We start from the raw sequence: 23663 nt of genomic DNA on the forward strand, positions 1-23663 counted from the left end.
AAACTCATAATATAAAAACAGCATTGATGCAAATAATGACTGATAAAGTGATTAAACTTATTCTAATATCTCCTTGTATACCACATTAAGAGTAAAAACACTTTCAGAGTGCTTGACTAATTTCCCTTGAGATAAAGTATTTACAACTTTAACTTTAACGTAACATGCTCTTTGAACTCAAGAGAAAGCAACAGCCGTAACTGGTTTGGCTCAGTGGATAGAGCATCGCCCTGTGCACTGAAAGGTCCCAGGTTCGATTCCCGTCAAGGGCATGTACCTTGGTTGCGGGCACATTCCCCCATAGGAGGTGTGCAGGAGGCAGCTGGTCAATGTTTCTCTCTCATCGATGTTTCTAACTCTCTATCCCTCTCCCTTCTTCTCTGTAAAAAAAAAATCAATAAAATATTTTAAAAAAATACTTTAAAAAAAAAGAGATAGAGAAAGAAAGCAACATATAACTGACCATGTCCAAAAACGGGTTCAGGTAGGAATATTCCTACTCTGTCTAGAGTTTGTCATTATAGTTTATTAATAGTCATCACAAATGTTGGCATAACGGGAAACTCTCTTCGAATTAATTTAAATGGGTGGCCAGTGTAAGATGGGGACAAATCAATTCTTGGAATCAGAACAATCTCTCCCTCTGCAGATCCTGTTAATATTTCAGCTTTGATAATGTTAGGTCGCAATCTTTTGATAATAAATCTGCTACCATTACAGAGACCCCATTTACTATTAAGATTTCTCAATAGCATGATGATTGCACCCACTTTCAATTTTAATTTATGACACGGCATTCCAGAAGGAGTAATACTATTAAGAAATTCAATAGGAAAATTTTCCTTTTCAGCATCATCTGTTGAGTCAATGGAATCATCACTCAAATAGGTGTGAAAATCTCCATCAAGTATATCCAAAATTTCTTCATTTAATTTTTGAACGTGCTCATTTTTTGGACAAAGTATTGCACATTTAGATATATTTTTAATATTATCTATAGATATACTATTTCCAAAGGTGGCTTTAATAATAGATCCATTAAAAATCATTTCATGGGTAATTTCAATAATATCCATTCCTAAATGAAAACTGCTATCAAGTTTGCCATCTCCAAGTTTTACTAACCATTCACTATAAGCAGAATCCTCTGATCTCATATTTGTTTTAAGAGACAACTGTCTGAAACATCCCCAAACACTACAGTACTTTAAACTCGTTTGTACTATGGCCAATCGTATAGCATGGTGACACAAATATCCCCTCTGAAAAGATCTTTCTCACCAAATGCAACATTCAAATTAGCGCCAGCGAGAGCTTTATATGTATGGCACGTGTGCGAGTCAAAGTTTATTTTTAAATTTCCAGTGTGCGTCATATGTACCGGTTGGTCGGACGGATGGGCAAATGTCGGTCACTTAGCCTTTTATCTATACAGATTATGAGTCATGATTTTACCTTTTTAAAAAATTATCCTTTAATACCTCCAAAGCACAATGAGTAAGAATCTGAAGGTTTATGTGGCTTCTATTTGGTTTCTAGGACAAAGTTCTTTCCTTTACCCACCACTCACTTTTCTCCTTTTACTCTTGAATGTTAATTCCAACATAATTTTTGTAACACCTCTTGAAAAGGATCCCACCAAGTTTTTGATAGTCCACCTGATAAAATTTACAGAAAAATACAGCATGAGACTTTCATTCTCTTACTAACTTCTTCATATAACTGTAATTCCTCAGTCTCTATAGAATGAAAAAGGAAAATAAAAGTGCCTTCTCTCATTCCAAGGCCTTTCTCAGTCAGGCAACCACAAAAGAATGAGCCTACAATTCATGCCATGTAATCTCTATTAGGCATAATTCAAATCAAATCCCATCAGGCAAAGTCTGGGATAATTAACCCTTTGCACTCGCTTGCTTTTTTCTCAATTCCTTTATTCTAATGCTAACCGTGTCGAGTCACACTCGACATCCGAGTGCAAAAGGTTAAAATGTATAAGAGAACAGTGGTGACCTGGGGGAGAACTTATGAAACCTTGTCTCCTGCTTTTGCTGAATATTCTTTTTGTTATGCTAGACTCGAAGCCCCTATCCGGGACCTGGTCAGCCTGCTGGCGGCGCTAACCCACGCGGCCTGCTCTGGTCCCTGATCCCTGATCATGGACCTGGTCAGCTGGCTGCCAGCGCTAACCGCCTGCCCCAGTCCACCATCATTGCTTGGATCCCAACCCCCCGCCATCTTTGCTGGTTTAATGTGTATATTTGCTCCTGATTGGCTGGTGGGCGTGGCTGGTGGGCATGGCTTATGGGTGTAGCAAAGGTATGGTCAATTTGCATATTACTGTTTTATTAGGTAGGATGGGTTTACCATTAATTACTATTCCTATCCTGTTCCATATTTAGGTAGATTTTACTTCATTTTGCCCTGTAAATAATGCCTCAGCATTTTTTCAGCATTAAGCTTTTTATCATCCAAGGAATAAATTTCCATGAATCACTCAAAGTATGGCTTATAGCCAATACTACCAGATTCTTTTAGAAAGAATTATAATGCAACGCGCACTCTTAGTTATTTCATGTGTTAACCAGGGTCTTTACAAATAGTTGAACTTTCAGATTCCTTCTTTTTGTTACTAGAAATAATACTGAGGTGAATATTTTTGCACATATTTTTTTGGGCATTTTTCTAATAGTGCCAATAATAGTGGATTTAAAATTTACAGCCACAGACATAGATATTGCAACAAAAAATGTAACTGTTTAGTTAGTCCCTACTAAACTTAATTTAGTGTTCAAGAGAAATTTCTAATTGTGGGCAGCTCACTTTCCGTTTAATGTATGTTACGTTAATTTGTCTACCTCTATGCCAGGGAATGAGCTAATCCCTGAGGGGTCTACAGACGTTCGTGGCCTAGGTGAGGGCAGCGGGTCCCTGTGCCATTGGGGCCCCACTGGCCTGTGCTCAGGAGGAGCACATCCTTGTGGTCTAGGGTGCTGGCCTCTTGATGCTGCACCATCTGCGTTCCCTGCAGTCCCTGCCATGGCTCCATGCAGTAGGTTCACATTCAACGGTCTCCTCATTGCAGTTGCAGGTCCTTCTCAGGCCTGCTAGCTCTCGGCAGACCTCTCTGCTGTTGCTGGAGCCCCGGAGAGGGGCCTGTGTGTGCAGGTCTGTGTACTTCCTCACCTGGCCTCCTGAAAGCAGTGCTTCTCCGCTGGACTGGCCGGCTCCCCGGGCTGCATTCTGACAGGCCAGGCACCATTTCTTCTCCAGAGATACCTGCATCCTTCCTCCAGACTTTTCTAGGGACGGTCTCAGCACCTTTGCTCTCACCCCTCTACCCCATGTCTAAATGCTCCTTCTGCTCCTCGAGTCCCTCCTTCAACTCTCTGGACAAGCTCTCTTGATTTTTGTGCAGAAAAATAGCATTTGAAGAGTTTTTTCTTCCCTCCATGATTATGGTTGAAGCTCTGTGCTTTAAATTCATCAGCTTTGCTCTTGACCTATGAAGGCACATTTTAGAATTACAAAGAAACAGATATCTTCTCTAACTTTCCCAATATTGCTTTAACGTTCATATTTATTTCTGCCTTAGATAAAGTCTACAAAACTCCACTCAGGAGCTGGAAAACCCTGAAATTGACTCTTTGTCCCAAGCTGCATTGCCCCTCCCTGTTGAAGAAAGGACACCTGGGAAACTCGGGCAGCTGTCTGAAGGTTGGGTGGGAAGAAGAGTCAGTGTGAGGCCAGCAGGGAAGAGACGGGAAGCCAGCTGTCAACAGCTCAACCCCAGTTACCACATATTGAGATTATTCTGTGCACAGCTTGTGTGTCCATTTAGTAGATATGGAATAATATTAATAGCAAGTGCCTATCAATGCCAGGCACTGTTTCAGGTGATCTTACATATTAACTTCTTTTGTTCTCATAACAACCCTGTGAGGTAGTACTACTATTATTACCTCCATTGCATGGACCAGGAGCCAAGATGCAGTGAGCTTTTGTAATTCTTCAACCAGTAAGTGGTGGAGCAGGGTCTTGCCACTGGCATCTGGCTCTGTTGACGATGCAGGTAACTACTGGGTCTGTTGCTGGTCATGGGATGGGAGGGCACAGTGCTTTATTTGATTAATGAAGGTAGATTTTTTCTCTGGTGTTTGTTATAATTTGATTCTTTTCTTATGGAAGTTTGATATTTTCATAAGAGGTGGCTCTTTTTCTATTTAGGAAGACATGGTGCCTTTATTGTTTTGGTTTTTCTCTGTACTCATATGTGTTATCTCCCTCATGTAGGTGTTTCTCTGATTAAAGAGATCTTTCAACTGCTTGCAGTTACCACAGGTTAATATCTGTATCATTTCAGGCCAGTGATTTTGCTTTCTTAAAAATCTGTTTATTGCCCTGGCCAGTGTGGTTCAGTTGGTTGAGTGTTGTCCCTTGTACCTAAAGGTCACTGGTTAGATTCCCCAGTCAGGGCATGTGCAAGAGGCAGCCGATTGATGTCTCTATCCACTCCCCCTCTCCCTCCCCCTCTCGCTCCCCCTACCTCTCCTCCTCTCCCTTCCTCTCTCTCTAAAATCAATAAAAACATATTAAAACAAACAAATACCCTCCCCCCCCACAAATAACCCCACAACCCATCTGTTCGTTATGGGAAAATTAAAACATAATGGAGAGGTAAGTGGAGTGATACGTTCCCAGCACTTACCTTCAACAGTTTCAACAGGCCAACCTCGTTTCATACATGCCAGGATTTCTTTTCTTTTCTTTTTTTTTTCCCTTTCATGCCAGGATTTCTTAACCTCAGTGCTACTGACACTTTGGGGAGAAACATTCTTTGTTGTGTGAGGGGCTGTCCTGTGCCTTTTAGAATATTTTTGCATTATCCTTGGCCTCTACTCATTAGATGCCAGGAGCACCCCCTCCCCCTTTCTGGTTATGACAACCAAAAATGTCCCCTGGAGTGTACATCATCCCCAGTTGAGAACCACTGATTTATACTCACTTTACTCTCTCCATCCCTTCAAGATTATTTGGAAGCAAATCTCATACATCAAATCAAACCCATTTCAGGCTGCATTTCTAAAGGATAATGCCTCCAATTTTGTTGGCCCTTAGAGAGGAAAGGGGCAAAGATCTAATTCTGTTTCTATATGAATTGTTGTCATGGCAGCCAGTCACTCTTGGCCACAGAGATGGTCATAGTTTCTATCAGCTGCTAGTGTTGATATGAACTAGCAAACACAAAGAAATTGGTTTCATGCTTCATCCTGTACTTTAAAAAAAGTTTGGTAAAATATACATTATATAAAAATTCCCATTTTAACCTTTTTGAAGCATACAGTTCAGGAGCATTCAGTACACTCACATTGTCATGCAACCATCACCACCATCCATCTCTAGAACTCTTTTCATCTTGCAAAATTGAAAATCCATACCCATCTATACTAATTAGACCAGATAGACCAGACGTCTTCCGGATGTCCTTCCAGACAAAGCCACAGTGGTGGGGGCTGAGGCAGAGATAGTTAGGGGCAATCAGGCAGGCAGGCAGAGCAGTTAGGGGCAATCAGGCTGGCAGGGGAGTAGTTAGGGGCATCAGGCAGGCAGGTAGAGGTGGTTAGGGGTGATCAGGCAGGCAGGCAGAGGCGGTTAGGGGCAATCAGGCAGGCAGGCAGAGTGGTTAGGGGTGATCAGGCAGGCAGGCAGAGTGGTTAGGGGCGATCAGGCAGGCAGGCAGGCAGAGTGGTTAGGGGCAATCAGGCAGGCAGGCAGGTGAGTGGTTAGGAGCCAGCAGTCCCGGATTGTGAGAGGGATGTCCTGTGGGATTGGGCCTAAACTGGCAGTCAGACATCCCCAGAGAGGTCCCGGATTGGAAAGGGTGCAGGCCCCTACACTGAGACCCCCCTACCTCCCATGCATGAATATCGTGCACCAGGCCTCTAGTTAAATAATAATCACAGTTTTTCTACCCTCCAGTCTCTGGTAACCACCATTCTACTTTCAGTCTATGAATTGGACTATTTTAGGCACCTCATATAAGTGGAATTCTACACTGTTTGTCCTTTTGTGACTGGCTTATTTTATTTAGCATAGTATCTTTAAGGCTTATCCATGTTGTAGCATGTGTCAGGATTTCACCCATTTTAAGGCTGAATAATATTTCATTGTGTGTATATACCACATTTTGTTTATCCATTCATCTTTCGATGCCTATTTGGTTTGCTTCCACCTTTTGGCTGTTTTGAACAATGCTGCTATGAACATGGGTGGACAAATGTTTCTTTAAGATCCTGCTTTCGATCTTTTTTGGGTATAGACCCAGAAGTGGAATTGCTAGATCATATGTAATTATATTTTTTACTGTTTTCCACAGTGGCTATACCATTTTACATTCCCACTAGCAGTGTATAAGGGTTCTCATTTCTCCATATTTTGTTTTGAAATAATGGCCATCCTACTGGGTGTAAGTGATGTCTAATTGTGGTTTGGCCTGTACCTTTTAAGGTGTACATCTGCTAACTGAAAAGCAATTCTTCTTGAACCCTCCAGCTAGAACTAAGTGGTGCTGTGTTTGCCTTGGAACATTCAGCTAGCCATTCGTGACTCACTCCAGGCAGAGGGTGGGGGAGTGAGTTGTGTCTGTGTGTAGGGGAAAGCTTTTAATCCATAAAGAAGTCTTGGGTTTATTTACCAAGAACAGTTAAGGGAAAGGATTGGGGTTAGATATAGAATCAGAAACCACTGAACCCAGAGGAGACATTAGAGACCAGTTCTCCCAAAGACAGTTTGGAAAAAAAAAAAGAATTGAAACCTAGAACATGTAATTTGCCTCTTCTTGATTTGAAGGTAATGATAGTATCTTTCTCACTGTCCCCAGTATCTGGCATATGGAGTCAACCAGTAAATATTTGTAGAATTAACCAACTAATCACCTAAGGCTGCCCAGATGACATCTCAGTGTCAGAACCAGGGCATTCAGCTGGCTGCACATTATATTATGGTGACTGAAAAATGGCAGATTGCTTTAGGGACCCAGGGATTCTTCCTTTCCTTGCAGTCCCTAGGGTTACAGGATCAAGGGTAGTTTACCATGGTAATGCTCTCTCTTCCTTGGAGGTAGGTTTAAAGGGCTCTTACAGATGACAGACCCAGTGCAGGAGATTGCCAGGAGGCTGAGGCAGTCTGGGCTGGCTGAGGGATGACCTTCAGGCTTTGATTACTCCTAAATTTGTTCCATCTCATCCCAGCCCCAACGCTTTCACAGTCCAATCCCCCTGTCCTTTGTGTTTTTCTCCATCCTGGGGAAGCCCAGGTCCTCATGGGTGGCTCTGTCTTCCAAACTAGGAGGTCTGCATCTTGCCTGCTTGTTAGAATTACCGGAATGCTTTGAAAAGTCCTGATGCCAGGCTTATTGAATCAGAAGCATTGGGGATAGGAACCAGGCAGCAGTATTTTTAGTGTCTTTAGTCCCCCACCCCCTCAATTTTTATCTATTTCAACAGGTTTTCTTATTGTCCCTCTGAGTCCTATTCCTCCTTAACCATGAAACATCTTGTCTTTTACTTATGATCTAAAGGACATATCCACATATATAAAAAGCCAGGGGCCATCACAACTGAAACAACTGAACGGACGACCGAACGGGCTGCGTGGGGTGACCAGGCTGGCAGGGGGGTTAGTGAGGGACGACCAAACGACTGAACAGCAGGTTGTGTGGGGTGACCAGGCCAGCAGGGGGGGCAGTTGGGGGTGACCAGGCTGGCAGGGGGGGCAGTTAGGGGAGATCAGGCAGGCGGTGGGGGGGGGGGGGCAGTTAGGGGCTACAAGACCAGCAGGGGGGACAGTTATGGGTGATCAGGCCGGCAGGCAGAGGCAGTTCAGGGTGATCAGGCTGGCAGGCAGGTGAGCAGTTAGGAGCCAGCGGTCCAGGATTGTGAGAGGGATGTCCAATTGCTGGTTTAGGCCCGATCCCCTGAGCGTTCCCAATTGGAGAGGGTGCAGGCTGGGCTGAGGGGACCCTCCTCCCATGCACGAATTTCGTGCACCGGACCTCTAGTAATATAAAAAGTTCACACAATACTAATGTTAATTTACAATTACTTGTAGTTATTTGTGTTCTTTCTTCAGTTAGATTATAAGCTCCTGAAGGAAGGGACATGCCTTCTTTCTCCTCTATGCCAATGGTTCTCAAAGTTGAGTATACATCACAATTATGATTGCTGGACCTACTCAGGGGGGTTAGTGAGGGACGACCAAACAACTGAACAGCAGGCTGCATGGGGTGACCAGGCTGGCAGGGGGGTTAGTGAGGGAATGTCTAATTTAGATGGTCTTTGGTGGGACCTGAAAATTTGCTTTTCTAACAGGCTGTTCCTGCTGGTGGTTGGGGGTCTATACTCTTGAGAATCACTGCTCTATGCTCAGGTTCAGGGATGCTCAGTAATTACTGGCCAACCAACAGGAATGGAGCAACTTTTCCTGTAGTTGTCTCCTTAGTAACTACATTCTGCTGTGACTGCAGGCTGGACCCGGGTCTGAGAGAAAGAAGGAATGTATGATTGATGACCTACAGGTGATCATAACTTTGACTTTCCAGTTGACAAGTCCTTTACATTTTGAAACTTGCAAAGATGGTTATCTCTCTGTCTGTATCTCTCTCTCTCTCTGTTGTTGGTTGTGCATTTAGGCTATATAAAAAGATATGACCAAAATTATGCAGGATAGGACCACACAGCTCAACTCCTCTGTGCCTTTTATGGTATTAAGTGAGGGTGAGCAGTAGGGGAAATAGGTTTTTGGACAGACTGATGAAGAATGATCTCCAAAATAGAGGGGAGACTCAGTGCAGCAAGCATGTCAAACTCAAAGGCTCACACGGGCCAAATAAACAAGGTTTAAGTTTATGTGGGCCACAAAAAAACAAAAGCTTCAATTTTCATTGAAACGTGGGTTTATTTCGATAGAGACATGCTGAATACAAAGGGCTGAAATAAACGAGTAATCGTTAACATAAAATAATAGAACATTTTAATAAAAATTAATATTTTTTCTTGAACATTAACTTACCAGACACTAACTACACAAATTAAGCATAATGCAAATGAACCCATTTTTTTTGTTCTCCGAAAGCGAAATATTTCCTGTTGCGCACACCAAACAAGTCAGTACAAGACTAATGACGTGGCAATCGGCTGCTAAAATATTCGCTGTTAGTATTAGTGGAGAGAAATGGTGTGCCTGTGCGTAAGGGAAATGAATGCAACACGATTATAATAATCAGTCATTAGTGAACATTGTAGTTCATTATTAACCTTTTGCACTCGGATGTTGAGTGTGACTCGACACGGTTAGCATTAGAATAAAGGAATCGAGAAAAAAGCAAGCGAGTGCAAAGGGTTAATAATTATGTATAACAGGATATTGTAAAAATTAAGTTATGAAATTTTTGTTAAAACGTTTCTTATATACCATTATATTGCCTGGGCCGCAAAAATATTTGTTGTGGGCTGCATGCGGCCTGTGGGCCACAAGTTTGACATGCTTGCAGTACAGCCAATTTTTAAAAGCAAAAAATTTATCTAAAAGTATTATTTTTCTATGAATTAGAAACGGGTTCAAAGTATTCTTGTTTTTATTTTAAAAATATTTTTATTGATTTCAGAGAGGAAGGGAGAGGGAGAGGGAGAGAGAAACATCAATGATGAGAGGGAATCATTGATCAGCTGCCTCCTGCACTCCCCCTACTGGGGATTGAGCCTGCAACCCTGGCATGTGCCCCGACTGAAAATTGAACTGTGACCTCCAGGTTCATAGGTTGATGCTCAAGCACTGAGCCACGCTGGCCGGGCAGTATTCTTGTTTTTTATTGGGAGACCAAAATGACCTCAGGTGGAGGCGATGTCTGCTACCTCTGAGCCCAGCCATCGTGAATTTTACAGCTAGAGCTTTTTGTAGCGTGAAAAACTCCTGAAGCTGAAGTTGAGGGTCTCTTCAGATATTTATATCCTTGATCCATTTCAATTAGGTACCGTCTAAAAGTAAATTGATACTGAAGTTTTCATTCTGAATACTCTGAAAAGATTAAATTGTTTTTCCAGTTTTCATTAACTGATAAGCCACTTAATGCATTTTGATTTTGTGTTAAATCAGCTGATCTTTCCTATAGGTGTCAGGGAATTACTTCATATTTTCTTTTATGGAAAATATTTTTGAGAGCTAGATCACTGAGGTTTTTCTAAGGAAATTTGGTGCCAAAGTTGCATAATTGGACAGCATTGACATTGAAAGTTTAATGCTGGGCTGTTTCTTTTATGGATCTTTAGTGTCACACCTTGAATTTGAGCAATGCTCTTGCTTATTTGGTGTTAATTTAAAATGAGAAAAATTAGAGTCATAAAACAAGTGTTGATTATTTTGAAGAAGCATTTGATTTCTTAGGAATCAGATGAGGGAAGCCTCTTTGATTCATTTGCATCTCTAAAAGAACTTATTCTTTAGTTTAGAACTAGAGGCTCCTCGGCCTGGCCTGCACACTCTTGCAATCCTGAACCCCTCAGAGGATGTCAGAGAGCCGGTTTCGGCTGGATACCCACAGGCCAGGCCGAGGGAATCCATGCACCGGACCTCTAGTATGCATATAAGATCTTTAGTTAATCTCTTCCCGCCCTCCCCCCTTCCCCCTTCCCTCTGAGATTCATCAGTCTGTTCCATGTTTCCACAGCTGTGGTTTCTGCTCCTCACTGAGCATCTGCCCCCTGCTGGTCAGGGTGCATCATAGCTACCAGCCGGTCAGCCAGTCAGCTGGCTGCTTAGCCTTTTGGATATATAAATAGTGTTGTGGGTAGTGGAAAGAGACCCAGCAAACCGACCTCACAATCAGCTGCAGTCTTTACGTGAACTAGTCTCCTTTTATGGGTGGGAAGCAGCCTTGGCTAGTTTTAAAGAACTGGAAAAGAAACTACCGGTATGCCTCAGAGGTATTTCAGGTCAATTCCAGACCACCGTAATAAAGCGAGTAGGGCAATAAAGCGAGCCATAATCTTTTTGCTGGATTATGGTGGAGGGTCTTGCCTTCAGTTTGTAAAACATGCAACACCTGTGAAGCACAGTAAAATGAAGCGCAATAAAAAGAGGTCTGCCTTTGTTAGGTTCATCTGCCTTGATTGGGTTGCTTGCTTCTTATACCAGTGAGGAGGGCCCAGTTCTCTGCAGTCTGTGGCTCCTCCTCCAAACGAACACCCTCCTGCGGAAGAAGTACAAGTCTGAGATGCACCCAACATGGAAATCTGAAAAATGTCGAGAACATTCTCACACAGTCAGAGCAGTAAAGGTTTTGATTTTTTTTTTTTCTTACAGGTGAATTTTGTGGCGTGCCAGCTTGTTGCTTTGTTTGCTGCTTTCTGGTTTCGCATCTACTTAAGTCCCAGTAAAACCAGTCCCTTGGCCCGGCACACATTTGCCACCATTTTTGGCATCTACTTTGTCATCTTTTGTTTTGGCTGGTGAGTATGAGCCTCATGAATTCTAATATTTATCATTCGGGTGTTTTGTGGCAATATTCTTGGCATTTCCCAGACTCTAAGGAAATATATATAAATAAATGTGTGTGTGTGTGTGTGTGTGTGTGTGTGTGTGTGTATGTGTATATGTATATACTAGTATAAATTATATATGTATGTACTTAAAATATTGGGGATGTTGCAGAAATTTACATTTACTATAAGAACCTGGAATCAATAAATTTGACTACCCATTGAAAGTCCATTTGGTGAATTTTTCTTAAAGTTACACTTTTACTGATCTCCCCTGGGTCATGTAAATGGGTTTTTGTAAGGTTTAATTTTCCAGACAAGGAACCATTCCTAAATGTTGTGGACAGTGGTGTTTTTCTTGATTACTACTGGAGATATTGGTGTTTCCCACCCACAACAGGAGACTTGTTCGTGTAAAGGCTGCAGCTGATTGTGAGGTCGGTTTGCTGGGTCTCTTCCCACCACCCACAACAATTGTTTTAGTGCTGGTCTTAGGGAATGGGAGTCATTCTATTTTACAATATGTTTTTATTGATTTTAGAGAGAGAGGAAAGGAGAGGGAGAGAGAGGGAAACATTGATGTGAGAGAGAAACATGATGGGATGCCTCCTGCATGTGCCCTGACTGGGAATTGAACTGGCAACCTCTTTGCTCAACCAACTGAGCCACACTTGCCAAGGCTGGCAGTCATTCTTAAACAAAGAAAGCAAGTAGATCAGACGTTCTAGGTAAATACTTGGGAGTGGCACTTCTTGTGGAAGAAGCTTAGGAAGCAACATTTCTAGAAGTACAACTGAAGGAAATTTGTGAATTTGTTCAGGGATCTAGAATGCTGTTCTTCCTCTTTCAACAAAAATTTGAGAAAGATTGATGAGTATTTTGAATCAACCAACAAGACAGGTAAAAGCTAGCTCAGTTTTGGTTCTGGTACTTAACATTTTTTGGGGGGAAAGTCTGAAGAAAGAACTCTCTTTCAGACTTGCACTTGTGTATGTGAAAAAAGTATAAGCCCTGGCCGGTGTGGCTCAGTTGGTTGGGTGTCATCCCATACACTCAAGGGTTGCTTGTTCGATTCCCGGTCAGGGCACATACCCAGGTTGTGGGCTCGATCCCCAGTAGGAGGCAGCTGATCAATGTTTCACTCTCACATCAGTGTTTCTCTCTCTCCTTCTCCCTTCCTCTCTCTAAAAAAAAAAAAAGTAAAAAAAAAAGTACAAGCATCACATTCGTGATTCCTAACATCACTAGTGCTACAACCGGCAGATTGTGTCAAGACATCCTAATATCATTTCAAGATAAAGTTCTTAATTTCACAGAACAAAAATACTTGATTTATTTTTCTTACATAAACATGAGTTAACTGATCAGTTGCTTTGTGGTGGGGTGGAGGTGGAGTAGCAGTATTGGTAGCCAATAGATATGTTAATATGAAATATATTCAGTGTTTTTGCTCCCCCTTCCCCCACAATGTCTTAAAGGTACTCTGCACATCTGTTTGTGCTGGTGTTAATGTGCTATGGAATCTTGGTCACTGCAAGTGTATCCAATATTCACAGGTAAGACTCTGGGAATGAACAGTGCAAGGTGGGGTTACTTATGATCTTTGAAATGTATTTATTTTCATGGGAAGGGGTACCTTCCCCATGTGTGTCACACATGGCATACACTTGGTTCTCTGGGACATCACATGGAGGGGTGGGAAGCCCTAAATGTTGGGAGTCTTCAGAAAATGCTTTACAGAAAAGGTGGGGTGCAAATTGGGACTCGGGTGAAAGACAGTATATCAGAATTAGGCAGCTCTATTTGTGATAGCCCCAAAATGGAAATAATACAAATGTTTCCTGCCATGGAATACTGCTCAGCAATAAAAAGAAGTGAATGATTGAACCACACAATGACATGGATGAGTCTCAAATAAATATGTCAAGTGAAGGAAGCCACACAAATTCTATTCTCGAAAAAGCAATCTAATCAGATCAGAGGTTCCCAGGAGAGGGGTGGTGCAGGGGAATGTGGCAGGGATCCCAAAGAAGCAGAAGAAACTTGGGGTGTAATCTCCATTATCTTGAATTTGGCCATGGTTTTCTGGGTGTGTATGTATGTCAGAACTTTGTATACTTTAAGGATGTACATGGAAACTGTTAAGGAAGAAATATTTTTACTATTATATTTTGAAGTAATTTCATTCTACCTTGAAGGCTACATGCTTAGACCATCAATTAAGATAGCTGGGGTATCTGTTCCCCATTGTCTCTGTTTCCCATGGTCTTTCTGACACCTCAGTATTGGACCTGAAGGAAAATAGGAAACCCATATGTCTAATTTGGAAAGAATGGGTTTTGGAAATGCTTTATATTATGACAAAATGCTTTTTTTTTTTTTAAGTAGGGGTGAAAATGGCTGATTTTCACTAAACTTGATTTTTGAAACAGTGGAATGATTAATGAAATTGCTGTTGCATCTCTTTGGGCATTTCCTTACAAATTGTAATTTGTCAGCTCTGCCTGTGCTTGTAGGATGCCGCTGGGGTGTGGTCTGTTTTTCAGAGGGTGGAGAGCTTGCATGCACACTCACTCTGGGCCAGGCCCCTGATCTCCGTGTTAGTCTCTGGCCAGGGATGGAACACTCCGGCCTTGGCCGAGCCGAACAGTTTACAGACAGGCAATCATGCTGTGGTAGCAGAGGGCCGTGTCACAAGACCAAAAAGAAAGGATGCCAGGACAAGTTTTCCCCTTTCTTTGCTTGTGCGGTTGCCACTGCTGCAGAAGCAGGGAGTGGTTCATTCCCCAGTGGATGAAGTCGCTTCCTATCCAAGCAGGAAAGCAGAGTAGACCCGAAAGAGCAGGAAACCTGGCTCTTTCTAGCCGTGTGAGGTCAGACAAGTGATGCAGCTTTTCTGTGCGTCCGATTTCCCCTCCATCAGAGGTGGCATTTGTGGTGGTTTGAACTTAAGTTCTCTTCAGGACCAGGATTTCAGGATTCTCTGTGAAATGTTCTCTTCTCATCACTGAGCCGGTTTTAAGGGTCCTGTCATATGGCTGGAAGGGGAGGGAAGGTTAGCATTTGCTGCCATGGGAACTAACCCATTTCTGGACTAACCATTGTCATTCAGGGTTTACAGAGAGTCCTTGGGGTACCAGCTGTTTCCTTCACAAGTCGCTATGTTGGGCAGAAGCTACAGGAGTTAATTTACCTCATGTGAACCAGCTGGAGCAGAATATAGTTAGTATCTCCTAGGACAGAGGCCTTGGTGTGAATTCGGTGATGCAGTTACCAATTTTGGAGTATTTGCTTTGTGCCAAGTGCCAGGTCAAGCTCTTTTAAATATATTATGTTTCATCATTTTAAATATATGAATGCTTGTTAAGTGTATCATTTGATATGTTATTATCTATATATATAAAAGCCTAAGCAACCATTACAACTGGACTACTGGCCAGTAGCTATGACACACACTGACCACCAGGGGGAAGACGCTCAATGCAGGAGCTGCCCCCTGGTGGTCAGTGTGCTCCCACAGCCAACCTCCCACAGTCCTCCCTGGACTGGGCAAGAAGTCCCCAATCGCAGGCCAGACCAAGGGTGGGGCCAGGCCTACGGACTCCACCCATGCACAAATGCATGCACCGGGTCTCTAGTATTTAATATTTATCATTATTGCAACTATATTTCTTTCTAGGACAACTCAATATGATATCGATTGTTTTTTTGTTCCCGAGATAAGGAAATGAAAGCTTAGAGAGGTAGATAGGTATACAGTTTGTTGAATTTTCACACAGTGAATACATTCATATACCCATCTCCCAGGTCAGAAAGAGAATTATTACTTTCATGCATTCCCAGTCTCTACCGCAGCCCACCTTCCTGGAATAACCACGGTCCCCATCTCACACCATGGGCTAGTTTTGCCAATGCTGGTTATGAACCCACATTGGTCTGTCTCCAGAACACACGCTCCCTAGGCCACTTCTGGGTTCCTTAGATTTTTCAGGTTTGTCCAGAGCATGAATGCATTGCCCTGTTGTATTGGGACACAGCATTTGGCACCATCGTTGGTGGGTGGGTCTTATTATAACAATCGAATCGAACTTGCTTTTTTCTCAGGGTGAGGGGGCAGGGGAAAGTATGGGTCCAACTCCTGTTGAGGAGAAAGAGGAAGCAGCAGGCCTGGCTGCATTTGAAAAGGTCCTGGAAGAATCTGTCTTGAATCTGTTCTGTGCTTCTTCCTTGACCCTCGCGAACTGGCTGGAGAAAGGGAACACGTGTGGGAGGCAAAACGGCCAAACTCCATTCAACTTCTGCTTCAGCTCTGGAGGGAGTTGTTTTTTCTTAGTCGTTTGCTTTTTTCACCATCTTCTGGTTTGGAAAGGTTAAGGATGAAGCCAGGGTAGGGGAAGATCTTTGTTGTGTAGTAAGGTCTTTGATTGCAAACAATGGTAAAAAGAGGTTGAAGTTATATAGTGCGTTAGAGTGCATGAACCTCCTTCACACGCGTTGTCTGGTTCTCCCTTGCTACCAAATGAACTTCTCTTGTCCCTACCATTTACTCCCCCTTAGGTTGATCTAGTCTTCATGAGTTATTTTAACGTGAATTTGTGTATTACAAGATAATTTAATATCAGAATAGGTATCTTCCACGTGTTAGGACGCGTTTGAAAGTTATCCCTTCTGATTGAGTGCTTCTGATGGGCTCCCGAGACACTTACAATGTTTAACTAACAGGAAGGTAACCCCTCCTCTGTCAGGCCAAGGTCACAGTGAGTTGGGGAAACAGACGCTTAAAGTTTTAATATTATAATTATAGATGTTAGTAGGTAGCTGAGCCTTACCTGGTAATTAGGCAGCTCCAAGATAAACTCTAGCATGGAGAAAGGAATTGTAGGCAGAGGAGGGAGCTCTCAGAAAGATATCTGGCCTGAAAATGCAGGATGTCCAGTGTAGTTAGAACGTAAGGTGGATGTGGAGTGTGGCCAGAGGTGAGTCCAGAGAGGCCAGGCAGAGCTCTGTGTGGGAAGCACCTTGCCTGCCGTGTTCAGGAGTTTGGATGTCACTGGGTAGTGAGATGCTTTGGAGAGTTTTAAGACAAGTAATGTTTATTTAGTTGTTCATCCAGTGCACGGTAACTGACTATAGTGAACAAAACGTACATGATCATTCTTGCCTTCACGGAGTTTTCACTCTAGCAAGGGGCCACAGTAGTTAATCAGATTATCACATATCTTTATTATTACAGGTCGATGAACGTTTTAAGTGGCAGGTGTGTGTATGTGTGTGTATTGCTGGTTTGTTCTATAGGCTGGTGATATGGAGTGATGTGGAGCAGATGGGAATTGGAGTCTCAGGGAGGGTTCTGGGCAGAGCATTAGGAATGGTAACTAAGGAGTAGACGGAAGATGTGCTGAGCAAGTGCCTTGGAAGAATTAGCCAAAGTCGTGGGAAGAAAACAAGGAGATTTGAAAGCTAGAGAACAAAGTGTTTCAGGGAGAGAGTGGTGGGCACATGGTGATTATTTTTATTTACAAAGACCATCGTGTAAATGTGATGGTTTGTGAAGGGGAGAATCTGTGGGCAAGACCTTACAGGTGAGTGGTTCCCAGCTCTGACTGCATATTGGAATTACACCTGCTACGTGCACGCTGTAATGATTAAACCTGACTATCTGGGGGTGGGGCCCAGACATCTGTGGTTTGTAATGATTCCCCATTATGCTGCCAAAGCTGAGAACTGCAGTGGACCAGGTGAGAAAAGATGAAGGGCTCAGAGCAGGGGGTGGGGGGAGAGGAGGACTGGAGTGTAGATAGATCAGACAGAACTTTGTGACATTGCCAACAGGGGGTTTGGGGGGGCGGGTTGGGGGTGAGGGAGAGGAAGAAGAGAAAATTGATTGAGTGCATTATTGCAATGTATACTAATCTGGTCCTGTGGGGTTTTGGTTTCAGATACTCCTTTTTTGTAGCGATGGGATACCTGACAATATGCCACATCAGCAGAATATACATCTTCCACTATGGAATCCTCACTACAGATTTTTCTGGGTGAGTATCTTAACTTGGGTGGGGAAGTCTGACTGCTCGCTTCGACCCAGCCTCTTGGGGTCTGGAAAGATCAGTATGCACATCAGAATCATGGGTGCCTGGGTAAGTCAGTAGGCAAGACGGTGCTAAGGAGTTTGAGAGGGAAGACTCCATTGCTCTGTAGGACTGAATTCTGCTGCGTTGTAAGGCAGGGGTGTGAGCAATGGCCCATGGCAGTGTCTGGCCCACCACCTGCCTTTGTAGTCAGTCACGTTGGAACACAGCCAGGCACTTACTCATCTGTATGCTGTCTCTGGCTGCGTTTGCATGGTGAAGGTAGAGGTGAGTGGTTGTGACAGAAACCACATGATCCCGCAGAGCCGAAAATATTTGCTATCTTGCTCTTTACAGAAAAAGTTTGCTGACCTCTAATCTAAGGCCCTTAACTCAGGGTTGCTGTTTATCTCTCCTAGTTATTAATACAGAAATTCTTCCATACTAGTTGATAGATAACTGCTACCGTACCCTCTTGGGTACCTCCTGGCTGCCCGGCCACTCCCCACCAGATCCATCAGACTTGCAGCAGCTAGAAAGTCCATGTCTGGCACCAGGCCTTTACCTGGTGGGCCACCCTTCTCCTGATAGGTCACCTGGGAATATTATGGGATGGATCAGTGAAAATTGTATGCCCTTTGATGTTCGTTCAGTAACAACTTTTCATGGCTCTTGAGGAACGGACGCGAAAGCCGAGTGATTCCTCACAGCACCTTGTGTGTTATCCACAGTACTTCCTTAGGAGTTTGGTTCTATTCCCCAAGGGCAGTCCGAGGTCTGGGAGAAGCCGAGTTCTCCCCGCAGGTTGAACTTCGTTTCATTTGATGAGTGATTGGAGAGCAGGCAGTGAAGTAAGGGGGTTACAACTCACAGCTCATTCCTGTGAATTTTGCAAATGTGCATCTAACCCACCACATCATGAAGAGGCTTAGGAAGGAGAAGGGTGTTGCTCTGGGACGGACACAGAGATGCTGCATCAACGTTTCCAGGGCTGTGGTGTGTTCTCAGACTGGCTTTTCATGCAGCAGTTCTTCTTACCCTCAGGCCTCTGGGTTTTACTGATTTCTTTTTGAGCTGCTTCCTTGCCGCATTCCTCCCCCCTTAGATTATGGAGCAGTTTTTCAATTTTTCTGAAACAAGTTCACAAACTTCTTTTTGTTTTTAATGATATGTATTGCTAGCAAAATATGGGAACAAGAAAGATAACAATATAGCTGGGAAGTAATAGCATTAAAAGTAATTTTTAAAAGGTGCTCAGACCTCTCCCTAGTGTTTGATAAACAAACGTTAGTTTTTTGGTTTCACCCCAGAACCATATCTCCAGCCCTCCAATACTTAGAAGAGTTCCTGGCTCTTAATAGGTGTTCAGTAAGTTAATGAGTTAAAAACTCTAGTATTTGTCAGTCCTTTTTCAGTATTTCCAGAAGCCTCAATCAAATAGTCCCTCTAGCCATTTGGTTGGGATATTGAATAAAAAACGTTGACTTTAGCCCAAAGTAGATTATTACTTGTTTCTCATCTACATCATTTTTCCTTTTAAAAAAATATATATTTTATTGATTTTTTTTTTTTTTTTTTTTACAGAGAGGAAGGGAGAGGGATAGAGAGCTAGAAACATCCATGAGAGAGAAACATCCATCAGCTGCCTCCTGTACACCCCCTCCTGGGGATGTGCCTGCAACCAAGGTACATGTCCCTGACCGGAATCAAACCTGGGACCCTTCAGTCCCCAGGCCCACGCTCTATCCACTGAGCCAAACCAGTTAGGGCCATTTTTCCTTTTTAAGGTACAAAGCTTATATTCATTCATTCCTTTCTGCACTGTTTTTGGATTCCCAGGGCACAGTGCCAGGGCCTGGAGACACCCAGGCAGGAGGAAGGGTATTGCAGTAAACAGCTCTGCAGGAGCACAGAGCTGAGAGACAGGTGCCTGGGGAGGTCCCAGAAAGCCACCTCCCTGACCCTTACCATCCACATTCCTGTGTCACCAGGTCCTATCAGGTCAGCAGCCGGCCTATCAGTAGGCTCCATCCACAGCTCTGCAAGCCTGCAGCCACCACACTGGGCCACCATGTGTCTGCAGTTTCCCCAACTGGCCATCTTTCCTTCCACCCTGCCCCTTCTCCGGTCTGTGTTCTCTATACAACCAATGAGGTTCTAGAATACCAAGCACGTGATGAGCGGACCTGCCTCATCTCTTGTCATCTCCTACCCACCGTTGTGCACTGCAGGTGGTAGCAGTGCCGAAAAGTACATGGTCTGCAAGGACATGGGTCAGTCCACATCTCTCTGCCTCTGCCTTGCTCATTCCACCATTTAGAGGTATATTTATCATCCTTGTCTATAAGGAAACCTTTTACTTCATTTCCCAAAACCCAGTTCAAAGATCACTGTTTTACAAAGCGCTCCCTGATTGCTGTCCTCTTGCACTCCCCATCTCCTTCCTCCAGCAGGCACTTACTGCATTTTGGACCTTGCACTTGGCTTTAGTGGCTGGTGCTGCCCATGGCCTGTAAATCAGACCCATGGAGTCCCTGGTGCCTAGAGAGTTTGTAGCTGCACTCACGGGCTCTTCTGCTTTCATCAATTGATTTGTATGCTTATCTAGTGTCATCTGTGCTTATTCCAGAACTTGTTTATTCCAGTTTGTACTTATGTGTAAGCTGGCTATATATGGAAGGAGGAACATGGTTTCTCTAAATCTAAGGTGGGTCCTTTGGAAAAATCACCAAAGCAAGTTGAGTGTATTAAAGTAATAGCTACTGAATTAAATGTGGGTGAACATGCTGAAAGGATGTGCGGAAGGATTATAAAAAGTAGGGGTCCTGCACTTGGATTGCTGTGAAGGCACCTTTACTTTCTTTTACCCTCTCAGTCCATGTTAGAGGAAATGAGTCTGGAGATAGTAGGTGGGGGTTTATGTGAGAGAGAGAGAGAGAGGCCGTCATTGAGTAGATCCAAGCTCCAAGAAAACTCTGGTCCTGCATCGAAAGGTCCATCGGTGCATCATTCAGCAGACACTGGTGGAGAGCCCTGCATGTGCCAGGCTCAGGTATAGGAGACAGGAGTGAGCAAGACTGTGGAGTGAATGTACCGTTATTGCTTTCAAGTTTGTGCAGGAAGTTTAAATGTGAGCATGTCCTTGTGTACTGAGTTGATTAGTGTTCCCCCAAATTCATGTCTACCCAGAACCTCAGAATAGGTCCCTATTTGGAAATAGGATCTTTGCAGATGTAACCAGTTAAGATGAGGACCCACTGGATTCAGGTGGACCCTGAATTCATTTGACTGGTGTCTTTGTAAGAAGTCCATAAGAGATGCAGACACACAGACACACGGAGGGAAGAAGGGCATGTGGAGATGGAGGCAGAGAAAAGAGTGAGGCAGCTACAAGCCGGGAACTGCAGGGCCTGCTCTCAGGCACTTGAGAGCTAGGAAGAAGCCGGAACAGGTGCTCCCTCACAGCCTCCAAAGGAACCAGTGCTGCCAACACCTTGGTATTGGGCTTTCAGCTTCCGGACTCCAGACAGTGTTTCTGGTTCTGAGCCACCCAATTTGTGGTCATCTGTTACGGCTTCTCTAGGAAACGGATACACGCTGTTTTGTGATTGCATACCTTCCCATGAGCTAGCACATCCCCTCCTCCTCATCCTGCAGCTAAGAGTGCCTCCATGGTCCACATCTCTCCCTGTTCTTGTCACACTGCCTCCTCCACTGGTTTTAGTCATAAAACCATAAACTCTTGCCCTAGCTGGTTTGTCTCAGTGAATAGATCCGTCGGCCTGCGGACTGAAGGGTTCCAGGTTCGATTCCGGTCAAGGGCATGTACCTTGGTTGTGGGCACATCCCCAGTAGGGGGTGTGCAGGAGGCGGCTGATCGATGTTTCTCTCTCATCGATGTTTCTAGCTCTACCCCTCTCCTTTCCTCTCTGTAAAAAATCAATGAAATATATTTAAAAAAAAACACAAAAAAAAACCCCATAAACTCTTGAATGATTGTTACTTCACTTTAGTATAATCAGAACTGTGGAAAGTTACCAAAGGAAAAATAAAGGGCATTTGTGGAAAACAGTGGTGTGTTTATGGCACGCTGTGGACTTGGGGTTGGACAGCAGGGGAAACAGAACCAGTTCCTGTCCCCTTCACTCGCAGCAGCAGAGCTGGGATACATGTCCTCAAGGGGTGTTTGCTCGCTGGCATTTTCAGATCTCCTTGCATTAAGAAATCTCTTACTTTACCCATAAAACTGTAGAATGTTTGAACTAGAAAGGACTGTTGTTAGGAAAAGGGTAAAAAAAAAAAAATGTCTTCTACCTCTGAATTGCATGCAGTTAAGTTCTCTAATTACCGAGTGGCCATACTATCCAGTTCTTGATGGTATGTCTTTTTTTTTTTTTTTTGAAATCAATAATATATATATATATATACATATATATATATATTTTTATTTTAATGAATCTTTATTGTTCAGATTACAATTGTTTCTCCTTTTTCCCTGCATATCTCCCCACCACCCAGTTCCCACCCCCACTCTGCCCTTACCCGCCCCCCCCCCCCCACTGTCCTTATCCATAGGTGTATGATTTTTGTCCAGTCTCTTCCCATACTCCCCACACAGACACTCCTTTCCCCCTGAGAATTATCAATACACTCCCATTCTATGCCTGATTCTATTAAGTTCACCAGTTTATTCTGTTCCTCAGATTTTTAATTCACTTGACTTTTAGATTCACTTGTTGATAGATATGTATTTGTTGTTCATAATTTTTATCTTTCTTCTTCTTTTTCCTCTTTTTAAAGAATACCTTTCAGCATTTCATATAATGCTGGGTTGGTGTTGATGAACTCCTTTAGCTTTTTCTTATCTGTGAAGCTCTTTATCTGCCCTTCAATTCTAAATGATAACTTTGCTGGGTAGAGTAGTCTTGGTTGTAGGTTCCTGCTATTCATCACTTTGAATATTTCTTGCCACTCCCGTCTGGCCTGCATGGTTTCTGTTGAGAAATTAGCTGATAATCGTATGGGAGCTCCCTTGTAGGTAACTAACTGTTTTTCTCTTGCTGCTTGTAAGATTCTCTCTTTGTCTTTTGCTCTTGGCATTTTAATTATGATGTGTCTTGGTGTGGTCCTCTTTGGATTCCTTTTGTTTGGGGTTCTGTGCGCTTCCTGGACTTGTAAGTCTATTTCTTTCATCAGGTGGGGGAAGTTTTCATTCATTATTTCTTCAAATAGGTTTTCAGCATCTTGCTCTCTCTCTTCTTCTGGTACCCCCATAATTCTGATGTTGGTTCGCTTGAAGTTGTCCAAGAGGCTTCTTACACTATCTTCAACTTTCTGAATTCTCTTCTCTTCATGCTTCTCTGGAGAAGTGTCCTTGGCCTCTTTGTATTTCAAATCTTTGAGTTGATTCTTGCAATCCTCTAGACTGCTTTTGGGTCTCTGTATAATATTTTTTATCTCAGTCAGTGTATGTTTAATTTCTAGTTGGTCCTCATGGAATTTATCGGCCTTTTCCATGAAATTCTTGAAAAACCTTATAACCGTGGTTTTGAACTCTATGTCCAGTCGCTTGTTCTCCTCCATTTCTTTGGTTTGTGATCTGTTTCCTTGCCTTCTCATATTCTCTGCTTCCCTAAGTTGGTAGGGTAGTTTTGTGTACTAGGTGTCCTATTGGTTCAATGGGTCAGCCTCCCAGTTACCTGAGGTGGACACTCTTGGTGTACCCTTGTGTACTGTGTGTCCCCCAGCAGGAGCTACAGCAAGGGCTAGTTTTCTCCTCCTTTGCTTGGGCGGTTTTGGAGCAGTCTGACTGGAGCTGCAGTTAGTTTGGTTGGGCTGCTCCAGAACAGGCCATTTATATGCAAAAGCCGCTGTGTGGAGCCTGGGCGGGTTTGTAGAATGTGCGGGGCGGGTCTCAGGGCTGGGCGGTGTCTCAGGGCGTCACTAGGCTGGGGCGTGGCCAACGGCAATGGCTGCCGTCAGCCGTCTCTGCCTTTCCACGTTTCCAAGTCCCTGCGCCCCGCGCTCCAGCGCAGTAAACAATGATTGCTGGGCGCACCTCTGC

The 23663-nt window shown here is 43.5% G+C and overlaps 1 protein-coding gene across 1 annotated transcript in view; it reads left to right on the top strand.

The window, feature by feature from the left end:
- MBOAT1 (membrane bound O-acyltransferase domain containing 1) overlaps window positions 1-23663 on the top strand; it is a 114363-nt gene that overhangs the window by 49221 nt on the left and 41479 nt on the right. Inside the window, exons 2-4 of the mRNA XM_008146072.3 lie at window positions 11356-11501; window positions 13010-13087; window positions 17471-17566. Of these exons, the coding sequence (XP_008144294.2) occupies window positions 11356-11501; window positions 13010-13087; window positions 17471-17566 (320 nt within the window). The remainder of the gene's footprint in view (window positions 1-11355; window positions 11502-13009; window positions 13088-17470; window positions 17567-23663) is intronic.

This window comes from Eptesicus fuscus, chromosome 9, assembly GCF_027574615.1.
Source record: "Eptesicus fuscus isolate TK198812 chromosome 9, DD_ASM_mEF_20220401, whole genome shotgun sequence".
NCBI lineage: Eukaryota > Metazoa > Chordata > Mammalia > Chiroptera > Vespertilionidae > Eptesicus > Eptesicus fuscus.